The following is a 25,222-nucleotide window of genomic DNA, read 5'->3' as shown; positions in this document are numbered from 1 at the left end:
TAAATTGAATTATTTCTTTATTTTTAGAAATCGGGTGGTAGCGCATTTACAAGAATTCAAAAAAATCTAGATATACATATATATAGATAATGTTACACAGCGTACACTCTCACATATTTCACAGCCATGGCAGCCTGCGAACCCCACTCCCTGCTGCATGTTCTTTTTCTCTTTGAATCACGGCATTCCTTTTTAACAGTCGCATTTTCGCAACAACCTGTGAAACTTCGATGGAATAAAGCAAATGCGTTATCTAGTGTATTTTTCCATGGCTTCGCTCTCGTATCCTCGAATTCAAGGTGTCCCCCAGCTCCAACGCCCAAAACGATATGATACTAGATACGATAATAAACAGAGAAAATAGATCCATAATATAATGAATATTAAATATATATAAGTATATATATATATGTACATACATATGTATATAATACATATTTGCAAACACTTACAGGTTCCGCATATTCGCCGTTATTAATGTAACAACCGTACTTCTTATTGTCGGCGTACATATGTATTTCGGTTGAAGTCCATACTAGTGTGAAGTTGTGATAGCCATTTGCGTTGAAATCCATTCCGGCGGCCATATGACTTGTACGAACGAAATATAATTTACCTTTATTAGGTAGGCCATTTAATATTACTGGGCCACCACGTATTCGGTTATTTTCAATATCTACTGACGTGGCGAAAGCTATTCGGAGTTGTTTTCGCGTAGTACAACTGAGATTGTCAGGCACAAGCATCATATCTATATACATATGTATAAAGAAGCACATAATTCATATTTCAAATATTAGAACTATTTTCCCACTTACAGGGGAATAGCCAATCACCGTAGGGCAAGGTTGCATATATTTCAATACGTCCATATGTAAAACTGAATTTTCCATTTGTGTCGATTCTCGACGTGTTTACTGGTGGGGGATATGCATATGACCTGTTTTTATGTTGTACATATGCGCAAGTAAAAGTATTGTTTTCATAGCAAACAGGCTGTTTACAACTATAAAGACAGACAAAGATGTAAACTTTTAAAATAAGAATGGTGCTTTTTGACAATTCAATTGTTTTTGTTTCTTTACAGACTTAAACGAATAGAAATACATAGTTCCTATAAAAATGTAGATACTACAATTTAACTTATGTTATGTTCGAATTTTATTTTTCTTGTGAAGCGTAGCACGAAACCAAATTTTTTTCAAGTGGATTTCTTCACTTCTCATCTTTACTATCGTCAAGAAAGTACAAGTATTGTAATTTCTCTAGTCCTGGACTAGACCAGTTCAAGTTTTTTAAAATATATATATTTGGTTTTTACCTAATGTACTCTTTAAGGTTCTAAAACATGACACAAAACATTATTAAAAATCCTGTCCAATTTTTAAGTATTTTTTCAATCAGCAGTCGATCGTACTCGAAGACTATTACAAGTATCCACTTAGTAAGGTCTAAGCAGACTAAAAATCCGCTTTTAAGTAGCGCGAACCTAGAAGGAATCGACGGAGGTTCTATAAAATATATATATGGATAGTCGAAAAAGTCTTTTCGTATTTCTAATCAAACTTCAAATTATTTTTTCTATAGCGTAGACACCGCTTACGCGATTATAGCCGAGTTAACAACAGCGCGCCATTCATTTCTAATTTTCGCTACTTGGCGCCAATTGGATATTCCAAGCGTAGCCAGGTCCTTCTCCCCTTGGTCCTTCCAACGGAGCTGAGGTCTTCCTCTTCCTCTGCTTCCCCCGGTGGGTACAGCTTCGAATACTTTCAGAGCTGTTGTGCTTTCGTCCATTCGGACAACTTGACCTAGCCAGCGTAGCCGCTGTCTTTTAATTCGTTGAACTATGTCAATGTCGTCATATATCTTGTACAGCTCATCGATCCATCGAATGCGAGATTCGCCGTGGCCAACGCGCAAAGGACCATAAATATTTCGCAGAACTTTTCTCTCGAAAACTCGTAACGTTGACTCATCAGTTGTCGGCTCGATAGAACCTTATAAGCGATGTTGAGGAGGCTTATCCCACGGTAGTTGGCGCAGAACCTTTTTATATTTATACTAATAAATAAATTGACAAATATGTACTATTTTGGTCGACCACTTTTTGCCATTTTTCTGCTAGAGCCATTATTCCATCAGTGTAAATCGAAATTTTTAGAACGGAAGCGAGCGAACCATTGTTGTGCTACGCGATACAGCAATGTCTCCGTAAACTTTACAATTTTCATTAGTGGCTTGCGTGCCATTCTTCCCTTTTTTATCTCAAAATATAGCGAATTTCTTTATTATTTTCATTCCTTTTTGAACAGCTGTAACTTCTTTTCAACTTCCTTGAATTTATTATGAATCTTCAAATCTCACCTTTTCAACACTATACGGTATTGGTAGCGCTGGAAATATACGACTGCAACGACATCTATTGACAAAATACGTAAATACTTTTTCGACTATCCAATATCTAAATAATAATAGGCGTGGCGAGTTGAGTCGATTTAGCAATGTCCGTCTGTCTGTGTTTCCGTTCGTCCACTCGTCTGTTTGTATATACGCGAACTAGTCTCACGTTATTTTCTCCCCAAGAATTTCTAATCTGACAAGATATCTTCACATTTGGCGTAGGTTATTTACTGTTTAAGGCAAAAATGCAATATCCGAAGAAATTAGTCAGATCGGAGCACTACATATATAGCATACATCTGCCAAACAAACTGAACGAGAAGAATTAAATAATTGTAAGGAATCTTTTGTATTTGTGAAGGGTAACGTTTTTTCTTGTTTTTTTTATAAACTAAGATGTTTACTATAAACTAAAGGAGAAAAATTCGATTCCTTTTCTTTCATCTAGAATAATTAGTCAAAATTAGGATTTGTTTGATGGCTGAATACTGGGCTAGCCTGAAACTTAAGTTCTATGGAAAGAGCTGAAAAAAATATCTACTACGCTATTACAATAAGTAAGAGCACACTGAAAGATATGGAACTGAAATCCACATAATTTTAAGCGATTTTCAGTATAATCGCTTTAAAAGTTCTTACTTTTTGAGTTCAATGGTTGCTTTATTTTTCGCTTGCGATATTATAGGTGTTATTAGTAAAGTTTCACGGCTTACAGTCATACACGAATTATCATCCCTTACAGCTGTAAAGTCTTCAGATCGATCACCTATTGCATTTGAGTGAAGATAATTTCCACGATTCCAGTTGGATAGTTTTGGTGATTTGAAAAGCTCTTCAAAAATCAAGTCATTTGGTTTGAATATTCTTCTAGAAGGTTTTTGGTTTATAAAAACTTTAGTTTCGCTATTTTTAATAACACCATCGGCATTTAGTTGTGGTTTAGCTGCGGTACATGGATCGATCGGTTTGTCGGCTTCCTTAATAGTTTCATGAATGATATTATTGTCCAAGAGTCTTACGCTATCGGTTCGTGAATATATACCCTCCTTATGCATTATTAGTAGATTTATTTTCACTTTAGCATTATTTTGCAATTTACGAGCGACTTGTTTAGTTGTCCAACGATTGTTCATTGGTTTAGTTAACAAATCCAATAATAACGGGCATTGTTCATTAATCTCAATGTTATATATTGCCATAGTGATTCCATCGTCATCTATTTAAATTGAAATAGGAAATTAGTTTAGTTTAAATTACAAAAAAATATTAGAGTATAATATGAGAAAAAGTTTCAACGATAGACGCTGGCTTTTTGCCGTAAACAGCTTATTTGAGGCGGAAGAAGAACGCCGTTATTGGTCCTTACTTTATGTATGATTTTGAGAGTAAATTGGTCATGTTGATTCGTTTTGATCTATCAATTTGCAACAGATTGGGTATCCGTATCGATAATATTGATACTTTAGGTTCTTTTAGTCATTAGGAAATATTATGGGAGTACTCTCATGTGAACGCATACATTTTACCACTTTTTAGGAAATTTTTTTTTTTTATGCGACAACAAAATTAAGTCATTTTAATTTTTAAATATATTTTTTTTGTATTTTGAAATGTAGAAAAATTTTTTTTTTTCGTTTTTTACATTTTTAATTTTTTTTTTAATCAAAGTAGTCCCCAACAAAAAATGTAGTTCACTGGCTGTTCATGTTGTCTGAAATAAAAAAAAAACGAATGGATTATTATTCAGTAGTTCTGCGGCTATCGTCCCTACCAAATATAAGCAATTTCATTAAAAAAATATCGAACTTCAAAAAAAAGTCATGAAAATCTTGTGTGTTTTTTTCGTTAAAAATCGTTTAAAAAAATATGAAAATATTTTCGAAAATAAACTATTCTGGTAGAGACGATAACTATAAATGAGTAGAAGAAAGAGTGTAAATTTTAAAGCAATCGGTTGAATACTTTTTGTTTAAGACCATGACAGTTTCAGAAAATGATGATTCGAGAAAAATGCGTTTAGAAACGTAGCAGCTGCAGACTTGTCATGGCGCCTTGTAGACAGTCGCTTACGACACGTTGGCGACTATGAGCTGTAACTTATCAAATACTATGATTTTCGGTCTGAATTTTTCACAGCATGTTTTCAATAGGTTTTACTGTCAAAATATAAAAAAAATCGATTTTTCGAAGTGATTACATGAGAATACCCCCTTAAGGTACGAAATAACATTATAGTTCCAAATGCTGATTTCCAACTAACGAAGTAGAAAAACAGAGAGAACTCTCTACGGTAATACGTCGATCTAAATAAATAGCGCAGAGTTTGCTTTTGTTCTCTTCAACGCGATCTCCTGCTTGGTAAATATGAATTAGGGTAATTTTCTTCGAAGACTCAAATTATTTTTTGGTACTAATACTTGAACAGTATTTCTGAGCAGTCGTTCACGCGTAATTTAATCAAAAAAAAAAAAATTATAAATTAATTATGAAAAATGTTAACAAATTTATTTCAATAAATGCCGGATATGTATGTACATAGTATGGAGAATTTTTGTTATGTATTTATATTGCATAGACACGGACATAATCAACAATCAGTGATGGGTTGGTCCAAGTTGATTTCCAATTGCCTCGATCGCGCCAAAAATTCAGTGCTGCTTTGGGCGACGTATTTGCCCAGGGCTTTGATAAGCTATCATCCGAAAAATCACCATGTCCACCAGCAGCGACACCAAGTGTAATGAAGAACTTCAATAGAGAAACGAATTGGAAGACGAAAAAAAAAACGATTAACTATAAATATTCATATAAGAAAGGTTTTAGTATTTGTGGAGCGGAATAATAAGTAGTTTTAGCAGTATATAGAGTACTCCGTAGTTCGTAAGGTCTATTAAAATATACTAGCATCAAATTTGCCTTTCATATAAAGCCTCATTCAAAAAGCGGTTGCTATAGTAAAGAAAATTGAGAACGTAATAACTATACGATCGCATCTGAGACAGAACGACAGCTTTTAAAAAATTTTGAACAAACCTTTCCAATCTTTTATAAGATCAAGAAGTAAGGAAGGGCTAAGTTCGGGTGTCACCGAACATTTTATACTCTCGCATCATAAAGTGATAATCGAGATACCGTTATTAGCAACTTTATTGCAAGAGTATAAAAATGATGCCCTCTGAATTACATGAAAATATCTGAGAGATTTACCGATATTTTCGGTGAAAAATTAGGTTAGATTAGGTTAGGCACTGAGTTCTTCGTGTTCGATATCAGGGACCTTGAAAAGTTATAGTCCGATCAGGACAATTTTTCCACAAGGGATACCTCAGCTCAAATATCGTATTTGTGTAAAGTTTTATTCCGCTATCATCATTGGTTCCTAATGTATATATTATACAGACAAGGCATCAGATGGAATTCAAAATAGCGTTATATAGGAAGAAGGCGTGGTTGTAAACCGATTTCACCCATATTTCGTACATATCATCAGGGTGTTAAAAAAATATTATATACCGAATTTCATTGAAATCGGTGGAGTAGTTCCTGAGATATTAGTGAAGAGTTTTTGGTCCATAAGTGGGCGACGCCACGCCCATTTTCAATTTTTAGAAAAAGCCTGGGTGCATCTTCCTTCTGCCATTTCTTCCGTAAAATTTAGTGTTTCTGACGTTTTTTGTTAGTCGGTTCACGCACTTTTAGTGATTTTCAACATAACCTTTGTATGGGAGGTGGGCGTGGTTACTATCCGATTTCTTCCATTTTTGAACTGTATATGGAAATGCCTGAAGGAAACGACTCTATATAGTTTGGTTGACATAGTTATAGTAGTTTCCGAGATATGTACAAAAAACTTAGTAGGGGGCGGAGCCACGCCCACTTTTCCAAAAAAATTATGTCCAAATATGCCCCTCCCTAATGCGATCCTTTGTGCCAAATTTCATTTTAATATCTCTATTTATGGCTTAGTTATGACACTTTATAGGTTTCGGTTTTCGCCATTTTGTGGGCGTGGCAGTGGGCCGATTATTATAAGAAATATGTACGTGTACCAAGTTTCATCATGATATCTCAATTTTTACTCAAGTTACAGCTTGCACGGAGGGACGGACGGACAGACGGACGGACGAACAGACAGACATCCGGATTTCAACTCTACTCGTCACCCGGATCACTTTGGTATATATAACCCTATATCTGACTCTTTTAGTTTTAGGACTTACAAACAACCGTTATGTGAAAAATGTAATAAAAGACAAGTGACACGCGAACTATCTGCGAGAAAAGTACTATCGAAGCTCAGTTATTTGCTTCAGGAAATCCGTCTCATGATTGAAAAAATAAATTTGCTGAATGAGCTAAATATTAACTCCGCCGAGGCCTATAAAAAGTAAACATGTTAATATATTAACACATTTTGAAAGCACTTTATATAATTCGATACGTATCCACTCTCCCCTGCTGCCCGCAACTGGTGTATTTACATTACTTAAACGTTTAGTAATAAAACAATTAAAAGCAAACCTCTTGGTCGAATGGTGCCATATGATTTCCATTTGTCCATGCATAATTATGACCCATTTCGTGTTGCGCGAATCCGCCATCTATACTGCCATATTTTTGTCCATCCACTTCAAAGCTTAAACGTTGATCGTCCCATGTTAGCGAGTAAATATGAAATGTTGCACCAAAATGGGCATCACGGCTAGTATTCACCATGAATGTATTGCGATAACTCGCTTCGGGGCGTAGTACGACGCCGCCATAGAGTACACGACCGCCCATTTCAATGCCACCACTAGTTTGTAGATTCAGATTGCTGCGTATGAATGCTATACGCATTTGACCTGAGGCATATGCTTGTTGGCCATACAAATTGGCGAGCGGTTCCAACAGCAGAACTTAATGAAAAACAAAGTTTAATAAAAATATAGTTTAATGTCAATCAGTTTTCACTGTCAGAAACCTACGCGGGAATAGCCAGTCGCCTTGTGGCAGTTTGGCTCGCACTTCGACGCGTCCGTATTTGAAGCTGAATGCGTGTTTGGTGTTGATACGGGCGGTGAGTATGGGTGGTAGCACAACACGTCCGAAGGCTTGGCGCCTACATTCGATATCAGAATTCTGATAGGCGGTACATCTGCGGAAAATTGATACGATTATAGCTAATAAAAATATACTTTTGTAAGCGGTCACACTCACCTTACACCTAAATTTAAATTTCCCCTACGTATGTCAGCATCCGGGTTATCATTACCCCAAATGCGCGGTTCTATCTTTAGCATGCCATTTGTAATTTCTGCATTCGTATCGTATAAAACGAATTCTGCATCGGCAATATCGAGCGGCATACGCACTTCGTAACGCCAGCGTGTTGCATTTAATTCGTTGCCGTTAAAATTTTCCTCAAATATAAGTTCACCACGACATGCGTTACGATTACGTATTATCGTCAATGTTGGCTCACAATTGTCATTTCGTGGATCTATGGCCGGTGGAGTTTCGGTTGTTATCACTGTCGGTTTTTTATCATTAACTATTTCGTTTATAGCTATGACCCCTGACGGCACCTCACTTACCATGATCGGCGAGGACATACTACGAAAACGGTTCTTATTAAATTGTACGTCAGTCCATATATAAATGGTATCGTCTTCGCGTAGACGACGTTTGATCTCAAAGATCCATCGATTATTGGTTTCCGTACTAACGCGACCGGAAAACTCGCCTTGCTCGAAAGCTTTGAATGGCCGATTACGATTTACATTGAATGCCACATTTTCGATGCCCGCCTCATCTGTTTTAATAATAGTATTTCAATATTGTGAGTTTGCATCTTCTCCAATTACTGTTGCAAGATATTAGTAATACAATTCAGTGCACATAACTATTTTAAAGTGCTAAAGTATAATTTAGAGTGTGTTGACGCGGGTTTCTTGAGCAATAGTTGATAGAAGTTAGTAAAGTAGTGAGATTCAGTTTGAAACATGGTGGAGTATTTTATTAGTTGAAGTACGGGATTAACCACCAGTGCTGAGATAAGCCCTCAGATTTCTGAGGCATTAATTTTGTAATGAAACCTCGATAGAATACAAAGGGTTTTTATATCCTGAACGAGGTATATTAAGTTTGCCACCCCGTTTCGCCTACGCGCGATCTGTCTGCATATGCGCGAACTAGTCTCTTAGTTTTTTAGTTATCGATCGGAAACTTTGCACATGTCGCTTTCTCTCCAAGAATCTGCTTATTAGTCGGAACGGTCGATATCAGACGGACCACCATATTGCGGCCACAAACACTGTACGATCAAAGTCAACGTCTTGTACGGAAAGCCGTTTTATTTGTGCAGGGTATTCTAGCTTTGGTGCAACCGAAGTTAATATTTTTACTTGTGTTAGGATAAAATAGTTTAGTTACAGTTTACATATATAATGCACAATTAATCCTCTTAAGTTACCATTCGCGTTAGCTTAATAAATATATAGCATTTGAATAAAGCTACTTAATTGTGTTAAATACCAAAGAACAATGTGGACCCATGTCATAGCCACCCATACCAAAACAGTATGTTGAGAACTGAAAATCTTAACTTAGATGCGATTAATGTTTTCTAATACCAAATTGAATATTAAACATAGAAAAATACGTTATAAAATTCGTACTCAAATAGCTGATTTTAAAGTCAATATAGTTTTGTGAATTTTAACATATACATACATATGTACAATACAATACTAAAACTATATAACCAGTTGAAAGTACGGTATTATAGAATCAAGGCTACCAGGTCAGCGAAGAGCTAAGCTTATTTTATGGCTAAGTGGTCCAAACGATACGATCTCAAATATCAAAGAAGTATAATAGTATACCATACCATAGAGAATTTTTCGTTGACTTTGAGATTCTAAGATTTTTTGAGTCTAAAGTGATGTCTGCTGTGCTGCAGTGTCTGATTTATGAATTTAAATATTAGGGCATAAAAAATCTTCCAATAAAATCGATCAAAATCAATTAAAGACTGGTAGGTATCTCTATCCCAGAAAGTAATCATAGGTGTTGGCGTCTTAAAAATAATAAGAATCTTAAGATCATCAAAACAATATTTTTATACATTTAACACAAACAAACCAGTGAAGCAAATACATACTTTTCAAATATTAATAAGATAATACTAATGCCTTTTAAGCTGATTTATTACTCTTTACGAGCTCTTAACGATAAGCTATAGAGAGCTGAGAACAATTATATGCTGAACATTCCATAACAAACAGACAAATTCGATGCGAACGGACATACCGGTAACGGTTTATAATGTGCTCATTATTTGATAGGAAAACATATCCTTGAAAATTTAATTTTAAGACCTGTTTGAGAGATCAAGTTTGCGCACTTTACGTGGTTATATTCACTTGTGAAAAAAACGATATTTTTGAAATATATGGTATTTACATTGGGACAAAAAAGCACCCGGAAGTTGTAATTCACGTTCCCCAGGTAAATGATATTTCAAAAAAATGTGTTTTGCGAAGTTGGTAGGGCTGTCATTATATGTCAGTCAGTTTGTTTACAGCAGCTGCTTAAGGGGGTATTCTAGTATAGAAATTTGAAAAAATCGAAATTTTATTTTTTTCATAATTCGATAGTTTTGATATTCAAAAATATCTCCCTAAAACGATTTTTCAAAACTCAAATTAATTTCAAAGTTATAGCCATTTTAGTGAAGTGGCAACTATACCGGTTGAGCGAATATCGTATAACGTAAATCTTTAATCGCGTTTTTCGCGAAACTACTATTTTCGACACTTCTGACATGATTTCTCAACTTCTAATGAACCGATTAATTTGGTGTGGATCTTTTTTATATATCTCTCTATGGTTGGAACTAGGATTATTAAAAAATTTTGATTTTTACTGTTTTTAAAAAATTTTGATCTTTGCCAAAAAACGGGTAAAAAATTCAAACAGTCGCCATTTACTGAAATTTTTTTTTTATTTATCCTAGTTCAGACGATAGCGGCATTTGTACTGATTAAAATTTGTTTTTTTTTTTCAGATCACCCAAAGTGTTGGAATCGTGTCAGGAAGAGCGCACCCTCATTTTCAACCCCCACCACGCCACCACGCCGCAATTAATCAAATTATCGCAAACATTTTTTTTTTGTTCTTAAAATATCAATAAATATCCGATAAAAAATTGGATGGTAAAAATGTTCTTAGTTTTTTTTTTTTATTGGACTTTAAAAAATGCCGTTAAACAGCATTTCTAGACTAGAATACCCCCTGCCCTGAGTCGGTACACCTCAGTAGTCGTTGCGGTTTTTAGAATGGATAAAAATATTGAACAAAGAATTTGTCTCAAATTTTGTATTTCTAAGCAAATTTCGTGCGTGAAATCGTTGCGAATATTGGAAAAGGCTTACGGTGATTCACAAACACAAGCCAACAAGTGGTACAAGACCTTCACTGACGGTCGAGAGATCGTTAAAGACATGTTTCGTTCTGGACGACTTTCGACTTCTTCAACTGATGAAAGTATTAAAACAGTGAAGGATATAGTGCTAGAAAATCGTCAGGCAAGTGACAGAAAGATGGCAAGAGTCGACATCTCTCGCGGGTTCGTTCGAATGGTTTTCGTGGATATTTTGGTTATGAAATACGTTACGATAAAGCTGATTTTTTTCAAAAAGAGTGCGATTGTGACCGAATTTATAGACAAAAACGCAATAAGCTTATGAAAAGTGTTTCGAGAACTGGAAAATCGTTGGCATAGGTGTATTATAACTGGTGGGGACTACTCTGAAGGCAGCAAAAAAAATATCGATGAATAATTAAATATTCTGCGTTTTATTTACAACTGGGTACTTTTTTGTCGTAATATATATATCAAATGTACATATGTATATTTAAGAATATTCTATGTGTAGTTCTTAACTCAGTATAAACGGTCCCCAATACTTTAAACGCATTTTCTCGAAACCCTGTTTTCAGAATCGGTGAGTCAAATTACTCCGTAACGGCTAGACCAATTAGCTTGAAGTTTTCACACGGCCATCTTAGATATTTATATTTATCAGGTAATTAACGAATTCGATTCTGACAATAATTTTTAAGCCAGTGAGTGTTGGCTTTCTTGAAAAAATTATTTTTTTTTTTGATAAAGCCATGATTTTGTCCTGAATCAAAATTTTGACTAGTCCTTCGATCATTACCTGTACTCATCTGTAGCAATAATTTTTTTTTTGCTTTCAGATTTCAAAAAATTAAGCGCAAAAACATTAGAGATCGACTGGGGCACAGGATTTTGGCTTAAACCGACTTATGCTATTTAAAAAATTGCGACAAAAATGTTTATGGTGTATAATTTTATTGGAATATTTTGTTGAAACTGCGTACACGCTGCGGAATCCTGCATTCCAAAAATTGACATAAAATAAATTCGCTATAATTAAGCAATATCGGTATTACCAAGAGTTTCACAAATGCACATACATATGTAGACTCAAGTGCAATTTCATATATGGAAAAGGTTATCACTCAAAATTTGATTTCGGATGAAATGAATGATCGAACGTATGCTCTGTTCACCAGCAAATTAATAATAAGGTATACATTACAGGCAGAGAGCATATTTACAAACATATATATATACCTATATGTATAAAGGTATATACATATTATTCGATTTATACCTTATTTAAACATATAAATAATATATACATACATATATGTACATTGTATGTCTGCATACCAACAATTACTAATTATTTTTAGCTTTTAATGTTTATATGAAGCTTTATTGTTAGCCACAAACAGCACCAGCACCTAAAGTGTTCCCCCGTTTAAAGAAAAATACATGTAAAAACCAAAACCAACTAAACAGTATTTATACGTATGTGCATACAGAGTATAGGGTATGTATAGTATATCACTCACGCGGTATCGAAACTAGAAATCCTTCTTCTTTCAGCTCCAGTTGAACTGGTGGTATTTTGTAAGCAAACCCATTTTGAATACCATAACAGCACAGAAATACGAAGGATATGCACCATAGGCATAAGCGCATCTTTATTTTCTTGGAATATCACGAAACACAATAAAAAAATTATTAAATGAAACACGACGAATTGCCGGTAGAATTTATGGCACACGTTCAAGCAAAGCTTGTTTTCATACTGATTGCGAGATATACTTTCTGACTAAAAGACGATTCACAACACAGATGAACTTAATCGGAAGCGGAGAGGACAGCTGAAATTCTAGCCACTACAAGTTTTGAGTAAAACCGGTGAGAATTCAATAGATTCAAGCTAATGATCGATAGCTCAGTGAGAATTATTCACAAGATCTCTCTTCTCACTTCGGTTGCGGGAAATACCGAGTTAGCTATGTGCTGCGCTTTGTAATTGATAAGGGAGATAAGTAATACAAAACTGAAAAAAAGTTTAAGTAACAGACTTCAATACTGCAGTTTTGCTTTATTTACTGACCTATGACGCGTGTGTACGCTTGACAAATGTAAAACAATACTCACTGAAATCAATCAGTCTCGCGTGTTAAGCAACGACATACACACGCATATTTTTCCGGGCTTAGTAAGTTATTTCCGTGTGCTTAGTCGCAAATTCCGGCAGATTTTCGGCATTCGCTCACTTGAATGTTATGAGTTGGTGTCGGTTGCATTCCCTGTTAATGGTTTTATCATTCTAATAAATTATCGCGTAATTGCATTTCAAGCGAAACCACCACTTTTAAATTGTTCAAGTCACTTTTAGCATGTTCGCATAGCTAGAGTATGTTCACAATAAACTTCCAATAAAATGACCACCAATGCAGGAGAACTCCCTGCAAAAACACTTTTTCAGGCACAAAGTTCAAAATATTTGCGTGAAAAAAGCACATTCTCTTGAGATTTGAGAACAGCCGCTGAACCAGATTCAGAGTATGAAATAGTGATTTCCATTTCTGAATATCTTTTCTCGATTTTATTACAATTTGAAGTTCTGATTCCTAATTATTGTTTACGCTGAAACTTAAACTTGAATCTCGAATATGCTCGTTAAAATAACTCAAGCCTTAACATCAAACCGATTTAATTTCAAAGCAGTCTGAAAGATCAAGGAATTTGAGTAATAGCGATAAACAGTTTATTTATTTTTATTCATCCCAGTCAATATATACTGCTGGAAAAGTGGTCGTGGCCCCGCCTTCTAATAAGTTTAATGTTCATATCTCCTAAACTGCTTAAGCTACAACAACCAAATTCACTCAGCGTGTACTGTTTAAAACTACTAAAGGCGCGATTAATCAATAACTAAATATGCCAGAGAAATTAAGTTTCACCACCGAGAATATGAATTTTATAACTTAATGAAAAAAAATTATTATGAATGATGAAACTTATAGGCTTTCTTAAAGGTGTCTAGGAACCTATTTTTCCGAGTACCAAAGGAAAAAAAAAAATTTTTTTGAATCAAACTAATGTATACGAGGGCTGGCTATATACATATGTATATTTCTGGCCTAATAATGAAAATAGGAATATTTATCAACGAAAATGGTTTTATTGTTTTTAAAAATATTCTCCATCAAGATTTATACACTTTTGCATGCGCTCAAACCAATTTTCGAAGCACTTTTTCCACTCCGATTAAGACACCTCCAAAACATGGTTTTTGAATTCTTCAACAGCATCTTCTGGCGACGAAAATCGTTGACCACGCATTATTTTCTTGATGTGTGGGAATAAAAAGAAGTCATTGGGTGCCAAGTCAGGGCTGTACGGCGGATGACCCATCAATTCGACGTTTTGGCCGGTCAAAAAGGCGCTGGTTTGAGCCGATGTGTGAGAGCTCGCATTGTCATGGTGCACAATGATTCGTCTTCTCTTGTTCGTTTTTCGAATTTCTCCGAAGACTTCAGGCAAACAAATGGTTGTGTACCACTTAGAATTGACTGTCCTACGTTGCTCAAGCGGAACAGTCGCCACATGACCAGTTTTGCCGAAGAAACAAGCGACCATTTGCTTCGAAGGGCTTCTTCCACGAACAACTTTCGTTGGATTTGGCTCGTCTTGGAAGACCCACACGGTCGATTGCTATTTTATTTCGGGCTCATACGCATATGTAGATCCATGATTCGTCACCTATGGCGATCTTATAAACGTCTTTTGAAGCACCGCGATCGTATTTTTTCAGCATTTCTTTACACCAATCCACACGAGCCTTTTTTGAGCAATTGTCAAATTGTGCGGGATCCAACGAGAACAAACCTTTTTTACGGCCAGGTGTTCATGCAATATCGAATGTATGCTAGTGGGAGAAATGCATAGGCATGCCTCTATCTGAAGGTATGTTACATGACGGTCTTGCATTATCAGTTCACGTACGGCATCGATGTTTTCTGGCACAACGGCTGTTTTTGGACGACCTTCACGGAGTTCGTCTTTGAGCGAGCGTCGGCCACGATTGAATTCATTGTACCAGTTTTTCACAGTGCTATAGGATGGTGCTTCATAGCCATACAAAGATTTTAGTTCATCGATGCACTCTTGTCGTGATAATCCACGTCGAAAGTTGTGAAAAAAGATCGCACGAAAATATTCACGAGTTAATTCCATTTTTTGGCCGAGATGATTTTTTAATTCCCTGTAAATAAAACAATTCACGATTAAATGTCAAAACGTTCTGAGTGATGTTATGCTAAAAAATGTCAAACTTTCCAATGGAAATGTCAGATTGCACCTGGCAACACTTAGTGTTGCCTTGGCCAAAAATATAGCAGCCTCCGTATGTATGTACATGCGTAAAATTGCTTGAATTTCGATCCTTAGGTTGACGTTTTACATCTTAAGATATTTTCCTTCCTTTGATTCCTTGAAGTTGCAAGAGTATAAAATGTGCGGTTGTACCCGAACTTAGACCTCCCTCATTTTTTTTGTTATATTTATACTAATAAACAACTATATACCATTTTGGTGACCAATTTTTTGCCATTATTCCATCAGTGTAAATCGAAATTTCGTAGTTTCCAGAACGGAAGCGAGCGAACCATTATTGTACTACGAGAACTGATACAGCATCGTCTCCGTAAACTTCACAAATTTCAATGGTGACTTGCGTGCCATTCTTCCCTTTTTTATACAAAAATTTCAAAATATAATATAATATAAAATGAGGCTTAAAATCTCACCTTTCCACCACTATATAGTATGACACAATGTGATTGGTAGCACTGGAGATATACGACTGCAACGACATTTATTGGCAAAATACGAAAAGACTTTTTGTAGTATAATATATAATAGTTATATGGGGGGAAAAACTCCCCGTATTCACCTGATATGGCACCGTGCGACTTCTGCCTTTTCGGAAAAATGCTTTTGCCCATGAAAGGAAAGCGTTATGCAGACGTAGAAGCCATGCAAAAGGCTTGCACCGGAATACTGTTTTGAATAAATAAATTGATTTTGCCGAAAAAATCATTTGTTCTGTATTTTTTAAGTCTTGTTTACTTTGGAACGCACCTTATATTAACAAAAATTTATTTTCAGTTTCGGTAAAAGAATATTTTATATTTATCCTATTTTTTGCAACTAAGGAAGGCTTTGCTGATCTGAAATTATTATTTTCCAGCAATATTTTGTTTATTTCACGAATTGACGAATATAAATAATAGTTTTTTTGGATTCCTACTAGATCACTTATATTTATTAAAAATGCATGAAGTTGTCAACGCTTTGCAAAAGAGAATTGAACAAAATTCCATTCGTTTCACTTTAACCACCAAACTCAATGCTTTGAATGTTAAGGGAAAACGTGAAGAATGTGCGAACTTTCAAGAAAATGTTTTCATGGTTAATCGAGGATCGTTGGGCTACATATTTACTGAAGTGGACTGCATCACTTTCCGAACTCAAAACATTTTGGTTGTTGAAATTTTCATCTGAGCCTGATTCAAAAGTGAAATATGAACAAGTTGTTCAGCCGATTCAGTTATTAGACGCGAAAAGTGTTCATATTGACGACAAAAAATTGATCGATCAGTTGCCAAATTTTAATGCGTTCTTGAAATCGAAAAAAGAGGACCGAGAAATATCAGACGAGTTTTTGCGCAATCTGTTAATGACCAGCTGTGTCAATTCTTCAAAGCTAATAAGAACGCTGAGTCTTTTTCCGAAATCTTGATAATAATTCAGTATTTGTTGTCTATCCCTGGTCAAAACGCAAATTGCGAGCGTATTTTTTCCTTAATCAATACACAGTGGGGTAACGAGCGTAACCGCCTCTCAGTTTACATATGCAACGGGACTGATTTTGACTGAGACCGATATGGTAACTCTACCCAACTGTATCTATTTTAAGCACAAAGACATACATGAGTAATTTCATTAAGATAACTCAAATAATGACCAATATATGCGATATAAACTCACCGAGAAGTTCGGAAATCTTTATATTAGGTATATAGTGGCTCAGGGAAGTATTGACCCGATTCAATCCATTTTTGATACAAAGAAATACTGATGTTAGGAAAGAGTTCTGCCTGAATTTCAATTGTATATCTCACACATTGACCGACATTTTCGATAAAAAGTCAAATATACGTACCGGGGTCTAAATATTCGGTACCTAAGGGCTTGAACAGTTTTTGTTGGATTTAAACAATTTTTGGTCATTAATTGCTTCTTGATTTGTGTAAAAATTTTTACCCACAGGTGACCCTTGCTACTACCATCCCCTATACCAAATTAAGTTTTATACCTTAATTTAGTCCTTAGTTAAGGCACTTTATAGGTTTTCGGTTAATGGCCGTTTGTGTTCGTGGCAGTGGTCCGATTACGCCCGTCTACGAACTCGTCATTTTGTTTGTACATCTCAAGTTTTACTAAAGTTACAGTTGCACGGACAGATGAACGGACAGATAGACATACCCTCGGATTTCAACTTTATATACTTTACATACTTCATTTATATACTTATATACATATAACCCTATATCTTTCCCGCTTAGTTTTAGGTGATACGTAAACCGCTAGCTGAACAGAACTATAATACTCTGTAGTCACATGTTGCAAGAGTGTAAAAAAATCCACATGCAATTTTTGTAAATGTAATATTTGCAAGTAAAAAAAACGAAAAATTGGTTCTCCGTCAAAGTAGATGCTCTATCGACATTTATAAAGTGTAGGACAGTTTCAAATCAAATAATTTGATTGAAATAATGGACGAAAGCTTAATTTACGGTAAATGAAATTTACTCATTATTTAAGAAAATGTATCATTCCGAATCAGGTGAAATGCTCTTAAGAAAGCACCAGGTACATCGTTCGAAGAAATATGGTTTGACGAGCAATCGCCTAGTGAACCATCCAAAATATTTATGTGCGCAGCACCAAAAGAACGAAAACATGCCGATGATCGCCTTTTTGAACTGATAAAGAATGAGCAAGTGATGATGCAAAAGTATTTGGAAAAATCGCTGGAAAACGAGGACAAAATTAATATTTTATATAAATATGTAAGTATAGCAGAACTGATCAACAAAATTTTGCAACAAGAAAAGTAAGCAGTACTTTCGAAACATCTACCTAACCTTCTCTACAAAAATCATACGCATATTGATTTGATTAGGGACTATTTTCCGTGTTCCGGTACTTTTATCAGTAAAGTTTAATATTAATCGTCTCTTTTCTTTATTATTTTCTAATTCAGTGCTTCAGTTTTTAGAAAAGTAGCCGTATTTTGTGTTTGCTGAGTGGAGTGATTCTTAAAAAATGTCAAGAAAGTGTAAAAATGATCCTGACAAGTTCTGTTACATTTGTGGTGAGATAACTTCATGTATCTCAACGAAGAAATTTAACACCTTTAATAAAAAAAAAATTGTATGAAAGTTATTTCGGTTTTCCTGTTGGACAGCAAGATAAAGTGTGGGTTCACACATCTGTTGTGTTAGGTGTAGGACTTCTTACGGGTTGGGGAAAAAGATCTCGATCTATGCCTTTCGGAATTCCGATGATTTGGATGGAGCCGACAGACCATTCAACTACATTGTTATTTTTGCCCTGACTAATACAAAAAGCACATTACAATTAAAACTAAAAACAGAATTAAGTATCTTTGATGTGTCATCTAAAAACCACCTTCTGGCAGTGAAGAACTACCTACACCAAAACCAATTCAGTTGTTCTTGATCTTTCAACTCGAATCAGAGGAAACAGATAATATATACAATGATCCTTGATTTTCCAGTTGCTTCTTCTTCATCTATCTGTCTCCAGGAAGAAACGCTACACCAAACTATCCTTCAATGAGATCTTTAATGATTTAGTTCGTGATTTACACTTAATGCTAAAACAAACAAGGAGAACTTTTAGGATCTCGATTCAAAGGATGGAATTTATTGCAAATCAAACACACAAAATAACTTTTTTTTTCGGCATCGAGATGAAGAGTTAAAAAAGCTTTTTTCACAAGATAATGATTTCATATTTTGTAATTATGTTCGTGATGTTATGAATATTTTGGGAAACACAACACAAAATTACAAACTGTCTTTTAAAATAAACATGTACATACATACATATGTAAATAAATTTGAACTCAACTTAGTGTATTTTCCTTAATTCGAATTTTCCGTAACTCGAACTCTACTTTCTGTCCCTTGGACATTCGAGTTAGGGAAGTTCCACTGTATTTGCAAGTAAAAAAAACGAAAAATTGGTTCTCCGTCAAAGTAGATGCTCTATCGACATTTATAAAGTGTAGGACAGTTTCAAATCAAATAATTTGATTGAAATAATGGACGAAAGCTTAATTTACGGTAAATCAAATTTACTCATTATTTAAGAGAATGTATCATTCCGAATCAGGTGAAATGCGCTTAAGAAAGCACCAGGAACATCGTTCGAAGAAATACGGTTTGACGAGCAATCGCCTGATGAACCATCCAAAATAGTTATTTGCGCAGGACCAAAAGAACGCAAACATGCCGATGATCGCTTTTTTGAACTGATAAAGGTTGAGTAAGTGCGATGCAAAAATATTTGGAAGAATCGCTGGAAAACGAGGAAAAAATTATTATTTTATATAAATATGTAAGTATAATACTTGAAGAAAACAATATGTTTTATTCAATAAATAAATACCTTATATTTAGACCTTCGATGCCTATACATAGCATAAGTATATGTATGCATATCTGAAAACAGTTGTATTATCAGGTAATAAAATAATTCATTATTGCATTTCTTATATGAAAGCGATTCCATTTTAGTTTGTATCACCAACGAAAAGTTTCTTTGAGGCTGTTGCCTTGCCCTATCGCTGTGTAATTGCCGAAACCCTGATTGATCTTACCTTTTAAGAGTCCGCGCTTCGTTTTATACAGGTAATGTCTAATCGCGAAATGTGTTTTGTAATGGAAGGCATACACTCACCAATTATTGTACCAATTTCATCGAATTGTACAACTGATTGTTACGTATATGAGGCAGTTGTTTGAGTTGTACCAACTGATTGGATGAAAATCATAATTTTTTGAAATTTTGTCAAGTTGGTTGTGTTAGTAGGATCGTGTTTGCGTTGGTCGTGCGATTTCAAACGATTTCGCCATTTTATTTCGGCTGTCGAAGAGAGCGCGTCATATACAAGGTCTGTCGCAAAAGAAACAGAACTTTTTAAATATAACTGTGGCGCCACCGGACCTATTGATGGGTATATGAAATAAAAAGTTTGATCTCTTGTTAACATTTCGTAAAAATTTTAAGACAATTGGATAACTACAATCGATGTTATCGATCAAAAAGTGACAGCAGCTTTTGGTCATCGGTCGTAAAATGCATTTTGAACAAAGAGCAAATATTAAATTTTGTTTTAAACTTGGGAAAACGTTTACGAAAACATTTCAAATGATGAAAAAAGTTTATGGTGATCAGTGCCTATCCCGTAGCAATGTGCGTGAGTAGTTTAAGCGATCCCAAGAAGGTCGTGAGGACCTCTGTAACGATCAGAAGTCGGGCCGGCTAAAATCAGTGATTACCCAAAAATGCTGATTTGTTTTTACGATTCCGAGGGTATTGTACACCGAGAGTTCGTCCCACCTGTCCAAACGATTAATGCTGTGTTTTACCTTGGTATTATGAAGCGTGTTTTGTCGCGCATTCGTCGTGCTCGACCACAATACCGTGAGGCAGGGTCCTGGCGCCTGTTGCACGATAATGCGCCGTGTCATCGGTCGTCGCTTGTCACTGATTTTTTGACAAAAAACTCCATATTAACCATTAATCACTCACCCTACTCACCTGATCTGGCACCCTGTGATTTTTACCTATTTGGAAAACTTCATTTGCCCATGAAAGGACACTGGTTTCAGGACATTACAGCTATCCAAAGGGCGACGACCGATATTCTCAAGAGCATTCCGAAAAATGACCTTAAACACTCATTTGAAATGCTAATTGTTTGGGCTAAACGCTGTATCGAAGCACAAGGAAACTACCTTGAATAAAAAAATATAACTTTTGAAAAATATTAATTTTTTGCTGTTTTTTTAAACAGTCCTCTTTCTTTTGCACAAACCTTGTATAATAAGTAAAGCAACAACTTCCGAACTCATGTTTAAGCAACGAAGTGAATATTCAAAATGAAGTTGGCCTCAAAGTTGTGTTCAAAGGTCAATTTCTAGCCCAACTCAATCAACCAACTAATTGTTGCGTGTATGCCTTCCATAAGTGTTAATAATTGAGATGTTAAATCTCTTCTTCATAACTTCATAAAGCAATTTTCACCCCATGTCCTTACGGGGTTAATACTATTTATGATTGAAAAATTGAGCTAGCTATACCATATATCAAACGTAAATATATTTGAGAATAAGAAACGTATATATATTTGAAAAAGTTGATTCTAGAAATAGTTTTGCAGGTCAGAAAGTATTTGTTTCCTCAAACTCTAAACTGAAGGTCAAATATTAAATGAAGTACCTCTTCGAAAAAAGCCCAAAACGCGTTTATTATTTGTTAATTTTGTTGTTTATTAAAGCAAAAATAAACCCATTAAACTCGTTATATTTGCCTCTGTGAGATCGTCACTTGAAATTAGAAGGGGCAAATACAAATCTTTTGTCTTGCAGTTTGAAACTATGGAATCGATTATGCGTTGACCTGAGCTACTCGCAAATCTCTATGACAACTTCCTGTTTATTAAAATAATCGTTACTAAACACTAATAAGCATTTCAGATTCCAAGTCGTTTTGTTGTATATCAAAACAGATCAAACTTTCACTCACACAACTTTCAAAATTTTTCTTTGGAAAAATAAGAAATTTATTTTTTTAATACCATATTTAAACTGAATTTAACTACATATAATTCTAGTAAAATAATCAATATACATATAGAAGTGCTAATATAAACATATTTGGAATCATGCCATGTTTCACGGCCTCGAACATACGGCTTGTACGAGACCAACTGGAAAACGCTGCCAAGAGGCGGACCAAAACATCGACCACACATCGTTCCCACGGGAGCAGCACAAATGTACCAGCTGGCACTACCGCAGATCTGAATGCGTCCTTGAAAGCAGCCATTATCGCACAAAACAATAAGAAAGGGGCCAAGGAATGCACCGAATTTCTGAAAGTAATGGGCTACACGCCCCAAACGTTGAATAAACGACCGGTGGGACCGAAATCGGGCAGAACTAAAAATCAGACAACACTAACACAAAAGGAGTTGGACCGGCTTAAGAATGCATCCAAGGTGGTAACACTAGAAGATCGTTTAGAAGTGTTAAAGCGACAAGAGGAGGAACGAAAACGCATGGAAAAAGAGACCGAAGAGCTGCGCATGCGCTTCAAGAAGATTGACGATGCCCGACAGAAAGCTTTAGAGGAAAATGCTGTAAAAGAAGATCTCTTTGGTGCGGGCGAAAAAGTGAAGGTTTTAGAGCGTGCTTTTCTAGCCAAACATGAACAGGAAGAGGAAGTGCGTCGGGTCAATCGCATCATATTAAATGCCAAATGTCAGGCAGTCCGCGATGCGCAGATACAGGAGAAAGAAGATTTTCAACGTGACTTACGCAGTGAGGAGATGCGTATGGATCGAATGGTATTGGAGCGAGCCACAAGCGCGCTCAAAAAAGAGGATGCCGACGAGGAGAAGAAGAAAGAGGAGAAGTTGAAATACGCTTGTGAGATACGTAATCAATTGAGTGAACGCGAGACGTTGCGCTTTTTGGAAGCCGAACGTTTGGAGCAAGAAGCCAAACGTATACGCAAAGCCAATGAATTGATACGTGCTGAAGATGAGCGACAAGCACAGTTGCAACGAGAGCGTAAATTGAAATTCCGTGAAGAACTAAATCGTATTGCCGAAATGGCAGCACTTTTCAAGAGGATGCTTTGTGAGCAAGAGCGTGAAGCTGATATGCGCGCTGCCGCATATATGCGTGAAAAGCAGAAAAAGGAGCGCGAATTGGCAATGGAGAAGAAATTGGCACAAGAGGCGGCCGAAAGTAAGCGGCAGCGCATATTTATACTAGCTCAAAAAGTGCTGGAGGCGAAATCAGCTAGCGAAGAGCTGAGCTATATGCGTGAACAGGAGCGTATCGAACGTGAATACCGTCGCAAGGAGAAGGAAGCGGCCTTGCGCAAGAAACAAATCGAGAAAGATTTGGCCGAAGCACGCGAAAGCCAATTGCGTCAAACCAAACAGCGACAAGCGTTGCAAATTGCACGCGCCGAACAGGACTTCGACAATCTAATGGCACAAGTGAAAGTCGATGAGGAGAAACAGAAACAGCAGGAAGTGCAGCGTGAGCGCCAAAACGAATGCTATCGTCAAGCCATTATAAAGCAAATGAATGATAAGGAGCTGGAACGACGTCGTCTTTTAGAACTAGATCGCGCACAGGCCATGGACTGGCGTGAAGGCGAGCGCCAACGGGATCGCAATATACGCGCGGTAATTGACGCGAAATTGGCAGCAATGCGCGACGCCTGTTTGCCGGAAAAGTACGTCAAAGAAGTTGAAATGCAACTAACAAAAATTAAAAGCCAGAAAGCTTTTCTGACTAAGAACAAATAAGTGTAGGGAGCTGTTTTTTTTTGGTATAAAAATAATAATTTACGATAATAATTATTAAATTGACTCCCATAATGTAAGTTACTTAAATGATACGCACTTTGCTAGGAATATGCCTTTCAAAGATTTTTTTAATGTACATGCATACGTATTTATAATAATACTTACATATTCAAACACAGATCGCTTATAAAATTATTGTAAGTTTTTGCTATATTCAATAAAATAACTTTTCTTCCTGGGATTTTTTGTTTCTATTAAAGCTAGATTTGAATAACTGGCCAAAGAAATTAAAGACGCCAAGAGATACATATGTATATAGAAAAGCCCATTTTCTCAAAACACATATTTTTATTTTATCGGCAGTTCCGTTACTCATATTTTATTAAATAATTTGAATAATTTAGTAGAATGTATACAAAGCATTTGTTGAAAAAACATGTATTTTACACTATATATGGAATCGTTTAGCACATACTTGAAATTGTATATGCACATGCAGGCATGCACTCATAACCAGTATTAATATTCGAAAATTATATTAATAAGTAGCATGAATACCTATACAAATGTAGGTATAATTCTCTGCACTTAGAATGAAGTTGAAATTAATTGTTATTTTGTATACTTTTAAATGTTATTCACACTGAGTTTAAAATGATTTGCCATTATTCTTTTTTGATCCGTTATTACGATTTCCTTGATTAGTCTTCTTTCGTCGTTTCTCCGATGACCAGTCAATATCATCCTCATCATCTGTGCCGACAGTGGTTTGGAGATATGATGACGATGATGAAGAGCTTGCGCTAGTACCTTCCTTGGTAGCTAAACGACGGCTTGCAATACGTGACGAATTACGTCCCATTCCCATGCACTTTTCCAGATGTGGTGCGAAACGTGACGCCGACACGGGTCTATCACAGTTGGGGCAAGTGCAATCCATTAGTTTTTTAACTGATGAAATACCAAAAATATCATAGTTTGGCATATCTACAATGCGATAGGAAGCATCAGTCCCTTCTTCTGGTACACCATCTAGTGCGTCTAAATTACCAGTCCTTTGTAAATGGTGTATTTCTAGAAAAACACCCACAACAGCATCGTCCAGCAGCGATTGATATAAATAATGTGCAGCCTCATCCAGACTAGTGGGATCTTTGAGGATGTCGTGGTAAGCCTTTTGTATAGTTCCTATAGTCATTTTGGTGTTATTGGCAGACGTTTTCCCCGAGACTGTAATATTTGAGTTTTTTTCGTTTTTTGCATCAATGTTCGCTGCAGCTAGTGTCGAGTCTGAAGATGAGGCCATAACGCCTTATACTCTAAAACAGTAAAACGTATCTCTAATTTTTTTGTTGACAATGTCGGCTTTTTATGTCTTCATCTGTTAATCAAAACAATGAACAATCATAAAATCACCTGTCAGAACACTAAAATATATCGATAAAACGTTCTCGATAAATCATCTAACATGTAACTCAAGTGCTGAACACATAGATCGCGACGGAACATGGCAGCACGACAGTGAACTGTAGATGGTGTCGTGAATCCTTCTATATGAACATTTTGCATGTACACAATTTCGTTGTGGCCATACTAATACCTTTCACTTCAATGAAATTTTAATATTTTGTTCAAAGTAAAAAGTTTTATCCACAAAATAAGTAAATAGGTAAATTTATTTGTTTTAAACTATCAATTCTTAATACAAATGATATAACAGAGATATTTTAAGCTAT

General features: G+C 35.7%; 3 protein-coding genes and 1 long non-coding RNA gene across 5 annotated transcripts; 2 read left to right on the top strand and 2 right to left on the bottom strand.

Annotated features, from left to right (window-relative positions):
* On the bottom strand, positions 1-12,750 carry LOC120776475 (gram-negative bacteria-binding protein 1). Of its 2 annotated transcripts, none has more exons than XM_040107151.1 (5): positions 12,334-12,750; positions 3,043-3,619; positions 819-1,006; positions 453-751; positions 1-335 (listed from the first exon to the last, which is right to left on the bottom strand). In XM_040107151.1, the coding sequence occupies exons 1-5, from the start codon at positions 12,461-12,463 to the stop codon at positions 93-95; spliced, it is 1,437 nt and encodes a 478-aa protein (XP_039963085.1). In that variant the 5' UTR covers positions 12,464-12,750; the 3' UTR covers positions 1-92. The 2 variants fall into 2 exon arrangements, with proteins under 2 accessions (XP_039963085.1, XP_039963084.1); XM_040107150.1 differs by lacking the exons at positions 1-335; positions 453-751; positions 819-1,006; positions 3,043-3,619 and adding exons at positions 4,927-5,151; positions 6,925-7,301; positions 7,371-7,540; positions 7,603-8,197 and having other exon boundaries at positions 12,334-12,745.
* Positions 10,714-12,099, top strand: LOC120776477. The gene is made up of 3 exons (XR_005705428.1): positions 10,714-11,258; positions 11,389-11,474; positions 11,650-12,099. It is a non-coding gene; the product is annotated as an uncharacterized LOC120776477 (long non-coding RNA).
* An 8,928-nt stretch (positions 12,751-21,678) lies between the features above and the next one.
* Positions 21,679-23,835, top strand: LOC120778223 (cilia- and flagella-associated protein 45). The gene has a single exon (XM_040109981.1). It carries the CDS (start codon positions 21,825-21,827, stop codon positions 23,484-23,486), a length of 1,662 nt encoding a protein of 553 aa, XP_039965915.1. The 5' UTR covers positions 21,679-21,824; the 3' UTR covers positions 23,487-23,835.
* A 2-nt stretch (positions 23,836-23,837) lies between these two features.
* Positions 23,838-24,874, bottom strand: LOC120778225 (SAGA-associated factor 11 homolog). Its single transcript, XM_040109982.1, has one exon. It carries the CDS (start codon positions 24,790-24,792, stop codon positions 24,136-24,138), a length of 657 nt encoding a protein of 218 aa, XP_039965916.1. The 5' UTR covers positions 24,793-24,874; the 3' UTR covers positions 23,838-24,135.
* Positions 24,875-25,222: the final 348 nt, after the last annotated feature.

Source organism: Bactrocera tryoni, chromosome 5, assembly GCF_016617805.1.
Source record: "Bactrocera tryoni isolate S06 chromosome 5, CSIRO_BtryS06_freeze2, whole genome shotgun sequence".
Lineage (NCBI taxonomy): Eukaryota > Metazoa > Arthropoda > Insecta > Diptera > Tephritidae > Bactrocera > Bactrocera tryoni.
This window is presented reverse-complemented; position numbering and strand designations above follow the sequence as displayed.

Bases quoted from the DNA above. Each gene is read 5' to 3' on its own strand.
- LOC120778225 (XM_040109982.1), bottom strand. From the start codon at position 24,792: ATGGCCTCATCTTCAGACTCGACACTAGCTGCAGCGAACATTGATGCA.
- LOC120778223 (XM_040109981.1), top strand. From the start codon at position 21,825: ATGCCATGTTTCACGGCCTCGAACATACGGCTTGTACGAGACCAACTG.
- LOC120776475 (XM_040107150.1), bottom strand. From the start codon at position 12,463: ATGCGCTTATGCCTATGGTGCATATCCTTCGTATTTCTGTGCTGTTAT. The intron at 8,198-12,333 runs GTGAGTGATATA...TTATTAAAACAG, and splicing joins ATTTCTAGTTTCGATACCGC to ATGAGGCGGGCATCGAAAAT. The intron at 7,541-7,602 runs GTGAGTGTGACC...AATTTTCCGCAG, and splicing joins AATTTAAATTTAGGTGTAAG to ATGTACCGCCTATCAGAATT.